The sequence below is a fragment of the Carlito syrichta genome, unplaced genomic scaffold, assembly GCF_000164805.1.
Source record: "Carlito syrichta isolate Samal-C Ts95f unplaced genomic scaffold, Tarsius_syrichta-2.0.1 Scaffold311617, whole genome shotgun sequence".
NCBI classification, from domain to species: Eukaryota; Metazoa; Chordata; class Mammalia; order Primates; family Tarsiidae; genus Carlito; species Carlito syrichta.
In genome coordinates this window covers 60638-68609 of record NW_007255713.1, presented here as the reverse complement: position 1 = coordinate 68609, position 7972 = coordinate 60638, and the positions used below count along the sequence as shown (strand labels likewise).

General features: G+C 39.9%; 1 protein-coding gene across 1 annotated transcript in view; it reads left to right on the top strand.

Annotated features, from left to right (window-relative positions):
- Positions 1-88: 88 nt before the first annotated feature.
- The window catches only part of LOC103271394 (coatomer subunit gamma-2-like), a gene marked incomplete at its 3' end in the record, with an annotated part of 64346 nt that continues 56462 nt past the window's right edge, over positions 89-7972 (top strand). The window contains exons 1-4 of the mRNA XM_008068870.1: positions 89-257; positions 818-870; positions 1425-1505; positions 5510-5581. Of these exons, the coding sequence (XP_008067061.1) occupies positions 89-257; positions 818-870; positions 1425-1505; positions 5510-5581 (375 nt within the window). The remainder of the gene's footprint in view (positions 258-817; positions 871-1424; positions 1506-5509; positions 5582-7972) is intronic.

The window sequence follows — 7972 nt, the reverse complement described above, 5'->3', positions numbered from 1 at the left end:
TCCGCGAGCCCCAGGCGGGGCGGGGCGGAGCGTGCGCGCGCTTCGAGGCGGGGCTGCTGTTGGGCAGGGGTCCGAGCGGGAGCGTCCTATGCTCCGGGCCGGGGTCGACGGGGCAGCGTGTGTGATGAACTTGGGGACGACTTGTACTTTGCAGTCTTCCTGGGGGCTCTCGGCACCGGCGGTGCCCAGGGGCAGGAGCGTCCCGGGGGACACGGCCCCTGCAGTGCTCAGGCGCCCGGAAGGGACTCGACGCTCGTGTTGGGGCCAGAGCACGTGGGGAAGGTGCCAAGCCTCCTCGAAAAGAAAACATTGTTCTCGGTGTTGGATAGCTGCGCTCACAATGTGGGAGAGGGTTGACCCTCCGTGGCCCCTTCTAGCTGTACGTCTGTGTGATTCTCTGTAAAACTCTTCGTTTCTGCCTCGGTAAATGCTGGAAACATACAATAGAGCTTACCTTTAGGGAGATCAAATGCCCGATCACAGTCTCATTAATCTTGGGGGTGTTGGGGAAATAACATACTTTCAACAATCATGGAAAAAGAGGGCAGGGAAAGAAGAAACTTATTTTGGACGGGGGTCCTGCAAAAGCCAAGTCCAAGCTCTTCCTACAAGATGGCAATGACAGAGCTAGTGCCAGAATCAAGATGGTTTCACTCAATTTATATACACCTTAGTAGTGATCATCACTGTGACATCCAAGTGGTCACCTCCCTTAGGTGAAATTTCCCAAGCACTCAGTTCCCTTATACACTTCTCTAGAAAGTGTATAAGGTTGTGTAGGACTGCTATTCAAGACTTTTTTTGTTTTATGATATAGGGAGTGGCTCCAATCCTTTCCAGCATCTGGAGAAGAGTGCTGTCTTACAGGAGGTATGACTTGGACATGTACTCTCTCTTTTTTATACTATCCTATTTTAGAATGGTGGGCAGAGAATCCCTGGGATACTGTCACAGGGACTTCCAAAATGAATGTAATAGAGTTCAGAGACTATGGACTTGAGGGAAAAGGAAGAGAGGTTACTTGTCACAGGAGATTCTAGGGCTTATATGAATACAAAGACATGCAGGCTCTGCCATGTGCTGGGAATTGTAAATAAAATGTTGGGAGAGGTGTTTAGTGCAAGGTTACTGAAAGATGTTATAGATATTAAGCTCATTGTATTCATATGATATGGGTAAATATTGTGATTCTTATTTAACAGATAAAGCCCATAGCACTGAAGCAGCCGACTTAAGGGAATGAGTTGGAAAGTACAGAATGGGAAATCAAGGCCACATCTAGTAATTTATTTTATACTATTGCAAAGGAGAACTGAAGACAGCTATTTAGATTTGGGATTAAAATAGTTTTTTATTAAAGTTGGTTTGTAGTAATAAAAGATAGAAAAAATTCTATATAAAACAATGTTTTTATATTTCCATAGGCTCGTATATTCAATGAAACTCCCATCAATCCAAGAAGATGTTTGCATATTCTTACAAAGATTCTTTACTTACTGAACCAGGTAAATTATTTTGATTTTCCTCAGATTGCCCTGGAATGGAAATACTTAACATGCAGTGAAGTGCTTTCTGGAAAGTGTAATTGTTTATTTATTTTAAATTCACTTAATTTTAACATCAACAGTGTTTGGTTAACAAAATAGTATGTACAATTTCTTGAGCATGAGATCTGTGATTATATACAGGACGATTATCCCTTATTTGAAATGCTTGGGACTAGAAGTGTTTCAGATTTCAGGTATTTTGGGATTTTGGAATATTTGCAGAGTACATACTGATTAAACATTCCCAATTCAAATATTTAAAATCCAGAATGCTGCAATGAGTGTTTGCTTTGAGTAACAGAGTGTTCAGGGTTTCTGATTCTGGAGCATTCTGGATATTCAGATTACTGATGCTCAATCTGTACTTTTTTATTCATGAGTTACTAAGCCAGCTAAGCATATAGTATGGTTGTTTTTTTTTTTTTTTTTTGCTTTTTTTTGAGTCAGAGTTTCACTCTGTTGCCCAGACTGGAGTCAGAGTTTCACTCTGTTGCCACGGCCACCACAGCCTCAACCTGCTGGGCTCAGGTGATCCTTTTGCCTCAGCCTTCCAAGTAGTTGGAACTACAGGCATGTGCTACCACATCTGGCTAATTTTTTTTTATTTATTGTAGAGCCAGGGTCCCACCAAGTTGCCCAGGATGGTCTCGAATCTGCTGGCTCAGGCAATCCTCTTGCCTTGGCCTCCCAAAGTTCTGGGATTACAGGCTGAGCCACAACACCCAGCCTATAGCAGGTTTTGAAGAAATCCTTTGACTTGAAGTCAATGAGTACTAGTTAGAACATATTGTTTACATTTGTTTAGAGGTCTTTATGTCTCTCTGAAGATAAAATCAGGCAAATACCAGGTATTTTTTCCCCATATAATAGTGATGTTTTAAAGTTTTGACTTTAATATTCAGATTTTATATTTATTATCTGTACTCCCCCATTACTAGCAGTATGACTCTGGACAAAAACTGAACCATTTTATGTACCTCATGCCCTTTTCTGTAAATGGGGATTATGATAACACCTGTTAAAAAGTAGTAATGACTGAAGAGATAATAAATGTAAAGTTCTGAGAATAGTATTGAACACATAGTTACCATTCAGAAAGCATTTTCCTTTGGTCATTCAGCAAATATTTATTGCGTAGCTGCTATGTCCTATAGACTGTTCTAGGTATTGGGGATACAGCAGATTCAGAACCAGCAAAAATTCTTGCACTCATGGAACATAGATTCTATTTGCTATGATTGTTATTAATTTTATTTTTTCTTATGGTTTTTTACCTGCGACTTTTTAAAAAACTCATGAAATGTTTAGAGCTTTAGAAGACATAATTTTGTTTTGTGGATTCATAGTCCCTGAGTATCAATGGGGGATTGGCTTCAGGACCTCCTGTGGATACCAAAATCTATGGGCACTCAAGTCACTGATAGGAAATGCATATGATCTTATATGCATATGACCTTATATGCATCCTTGTATATACTTTAAATCATCTCTAGATTACTTAACAATCCCTAGTACAGTGTAAATGCTATGTAAATAGATGTTATACTGCATTGTCTAGAGAGTCATGACAAGGGAAAAAAAATGTGTGTATATGTTCAGTACAAGCAAACATTTTTTTTCTTAAATATTTTTGATCCAAGGCTGGTTGAATCTACAGATTCAGCACCTGTTGGTATGGAGGGCTGACTGTATATGTAATGTACACACACACAGACATATATACAGTATATATATATATGTGTGTGTGTGTGTGTGTGTGTGTGTGTGTGTGTGTGTATTATATATATCACATCTCAGGTGGTTTACATATGGTACTAAGATGACTATGGTTTCCAGCTTGAATTCTACAAATATTTTATCTTTATTATATTTTGTGGCCGAAGTCCTCATCCAGAGATTTAATAGTTGTGTTGTTTGCAAATGAAGACTGAGCAACAAGCACATCGTTTTAAATAAAATATATCTGTTCACAGCAATATAATCCTTCTGTGTCAGCATATTAGAAACATTTAAGAAAAGTCAATTTGATTTAGCTTTTCATAGCACACATTGTGTTCAAGTTGTCTAAATCCATTGTATAAGCAAGAGTTGTAAGTCGTCACATTTGGTTCAGAGTAGTACATATTTTTACGTTGGTCAGTATCTCTTTGATGGGGCAACTCATGCTGAAACATTTAATTATCTTGATAAGGAAATTAATAAGCACAGCATAAGCACAATTAACTTCATAGACAGGTTTGGCAACATAAGTTTTAGCTCTTTGTCTAGTTCTTGGTAGAGCTTTATGGAAAAATATTGTGAATTTCTACCAGAGTTAACATAGCCATATATTCTCTGACTTTCCAGTAAAAAGTAGGGTCTTATGGTTTTCCAGTGTAACTAAAAAACACATGGGCTTCTAGGTATTCCATAAATATTTATGAAAGAAAGAGAGAAATCTCTTGCTGATGTGCAGGCTGGATACTCTAATTTAAGTAATGATAAACTTGTTAAACTTTGTCTTTCATCTTAAACTCATTAAAATTTATTCTTATGTCTATAGCAAATAGATTGAAGACTAGTTATGTTTTATGTGAAATTAGAAACTCTGAAGTGGTTTAGTCTAACATATTAAGATTGCTTTGAATGAGGAAGTTAAATATTGAAATGGTAATATTTCAGGTAATCTGTGACCTAAATGTTTTGTATATGAGTGAAATAGGTTATTTAACACCTTGCTACACAAAAAATGTGGTTTCCAGATCAGCATCATTTGCATCACTGGAAGCTTGTTAGAAATGCCAGGTTTCAGGCTTTATCCCCAGAGCCACTTAATCAGAATCTGCATTTTGGCAAGATCCCTGGAAAATTTGTTATACACATTAAAGTTTGTGATGCCCTGTTACAAAGCATGTTTTCAGGGGCTTGAGCCAACATTGAAATCTATTGCAGCCCCATAGGCCTTGTTTTGTATGTGGTGAATCTGGTTCTGCTCTTTTGGGTGGTCCCTTTTTTGCCATGTTTGCTGGTATTGCTAATAGTTCTTTATAGTTTAATATTTAGTATGCTCCTATGATATGTTAGGCATTGTGCTTGGCAGTATATTATAGAAATTTATAGTGTAAGGTGTGATCTCTACTCTTAGGAAATGGAATAATAGCATCCTATTATTATTAATACTGCTATTATTTTCTACATCCTTGTACATCACAATTCTACAGGGAAATTTAAAGCAGTTTTTGCTAAAATGTTAGAGACCACTATTCCAGCACTTTTTTTTTTTTTTTTTTTTTTTGAGACAGAGTCTTACACTTTTGTCCAAGTTGGAACACAGTGACACAATCCTACCTCACTGCAACCTTGAACACCTGGGCTCAAGTGATCCTTCTGCCTCAGCCTCCTGAGTAGCTAGGACAGCAGGCACTCACCACCAAGCCTGACTGATTTATTTATCTTATTTTTTGTGTTTTGTAGAGCTGGGGGCCTTGCTATGTTGCCCAGGCTGGTCTTGAACTCCTGACCTCAAGAGATCCTCTTGCCCCATCCTCCAAAAGTGTTGGGATTACAGGCCCTCACCACTATACCTGGCCATATTCCACAACTTTTAAGCATGATCTGTGATATTGGGCTATTTTAAATAAAGAGTGGATATAAGTTGAAAGCCAGAAAAATTGTAAAGAGGCAGAATGTTTTTGGTTTTTAAAATTTATTTATTTTAAAGATGTGGTGTACAATTCAGGATTAGGTAGATAAGTGGTTGTTTTACGGGTAAACTTTGGGAATCCCCTTGGTCCCTACTTTGTCTGATGTGAGATCATGTCCCCTTGTTGATGTAAAGTGCCCCCCCAATGTTTACAAAGAGTTTTTTTTCCTGAGTTCTAAAAGACTTTTACAGATGTAATTAGGAAATTTATATGCATATAAATAAATATATATATACTTATGTGTTTTTAAGTTTAAAAATTGTTTTGAATTTTACTTAGGGTGAACACTTTGGGACTACAGAAGCTACAGAAGCCTTCTTTGCAATGACTCGATTGTTTCAGTCTAATGATGTAAGTCTTTTTAAAAAAATTCTTACAGGGTGAAAAAGCTTTTATTTATTTGTTTTCCTCAGGGAACTTGGGGCCTTCTAGATTAGGGGAGGGTTGCTTGAAATGTTGACAGTTACTTAAAACTATTTAACTTTATGAAACTTACACATGCTCCTTAAAGGACACATGGAAATGAAAGAAAGCATGCAGTGTAAAACTGTTCCTCACAGATTCTACGCAGCAGTCATGAAAACAGTCACTGCGCTGCTGTGGCGTAGCACTGGAGGGGTGGATTGGTTGGCCACCATGTTTGCCAGTTCCTAGTCAGTTTCTAGTATGCCTGGGGTTGCTGTTGGTCAGCAGGGCTGGTGATTGAGAGGAACTGTGGCATGGGAAGGGGACAGGACTAGGGAGAAGGGAGTGAACACACTGTAGCCCCTGGGCCTCCTCTCTTATAGCCTCAGGCCACCCGGCCTTCAGAGCACATGACCTTCCTTTCTTCTGTCTTCTCAGCGGGGCACTGTTTTCCTTTTGTCTAGTTCTAAGGCAGAACCTTTCAGGGAAGGGGACCCTGGGATGTGTATTTCCCAGCTTTCTGTTAACATACATCGGCCAAGTCTTGTGGCTCTCGTGGTATGTGTTAGGTATCATCACACATTGCATTTTGTGTCCAACCCCAGGACCTCCTGGGATTTGAGTCTGGTTTTGGATCTAGATAAAGAGAAGTTTTAGGTGTGGTTCTCCAGGAAGATCAACAGTTGCCTGGAAGGCAGTTGCTTCAGGGAGGGTGTCATCACCCCTTAGCACTCCTCAGACTGGGATAGAGGGCTGCTTCTCCTGGCAAGCATGATTCACAGAGTTGAGGGATTCAGGGTACTTGGCACCATCAGAATCTGCCCAGATATCCTACTTTTCAGGCCTCTCTCCTCACTCAAGGTTCTAACTTGAACATAAGATGCCCTGAAATGTATGAATTAATTGGCATTATAACTTCACCACCTGCAGGATATGCTTTTCAGAAATCTCAACCCTGTGGCCACATGGCAAGGGGCTTTCTCTTAGGCAGTCCTAGATTTCTGGTCCCTTACCTAGACCTTGAGCTGTGCATTCAAATCCCTGAGCTCATCATTTTCTTTTCCTGAGAAAGGAATTCTCCTGTGTAAGAAGCAACTAGTGAACCCATTATACAGTGGATTTTTACTAAGATCTTCCATAGCAGCAATTATTTAGTTACCCAGAACTCTGTCTTCTATAGGTCCTTGACTGCAGGTAATATAATCAAAGTATTTTGCCACTTAATGCCATGGACTACTAGTACCCCTTTACCACTGGAAACTGGGTTATTAATGTCTTTATTGAAATCAGAGAAGCACTTTGAGGTTCTTATCCTGAAGATCTTATTTTGACCACTTCCTATACCAAAAATTCAGGGTTCAGTCAGGGAAGCAGACATTGTGAGTGTTATGGAGTTAGATATTTATTAGAGGAACTAAACTAGAAGACTGGGCATTTTGAGCTGCTGGAGCGGGGTTCAAAGAGGGGCGGTTATAAAAGTCAGGGAAGGCTGTTTTCTCTTTGTGGCTTTGACTTTGCAGACAGATGTCTGGTAGGAGGCCTGAGGTTGCTGTTGCTCAGAGTGCTGGTGGTTGGGAAGAAAAGCTGGACATGGAGCGGGGAAGAGGATGCAGAGTAGGGAAAAAACAGAATGAGGATAGACTTGAAGCCTCAGGCACAGGGGTTTGTATTAAGAAAAGGGGATAGGAAATAGTTTTCTAGGAAATGTATTAGGGAAATGTGGGACTGTGGGACAGGACCAACAGCCTGTTGGAGTTAGTCCTCATGAATTTAAAGTATTAGCAAGTGGCATGGGGAATGTTTTTCTCCAGCTATAGTTAGCAGGTTAAGGCATGCAAGGTTAGAGACTGGATTTAATCTGGTTTGAAGTTTTGCCAGGCTAGTAAACAGTGAGAAGAAAATAAGTTGAGTCATTAAAATATTGACTTTGGAATCTTTGTTTGGTTAGGAGGGAAATAAGAACGGGAACTGATGGGATAGGATCAGTGGGTTGTGGGTCATGAGGGAGTGGAAAAATGATGTGTTCAGAGTGGTGGTTGGTGAGTGAAATGCTTGGGAAGGAAGTGGGAAAGATCTGTTGTGGACATAGGCTGAGCCAGTGGAGTGGGTGGTCCCAGCGGGAGGGGAACAGGATCATTGGAGATGAGGGGTCAGGGAATGAAGAGGTCAGCATTTTTAAGGTACTCTCTGTATGAGTGTTAGAATCAGCAGTACTTTTTTTAAACTGGGGTAATATTGGAGAGAGTGATAGTGAATAACGGTACCGATATTTTTTAAAAGTAAGAGAAGTCATCTGGGGTCTCATGTAGTCAGGAATGGTGGCAGGTGACAGAGTCT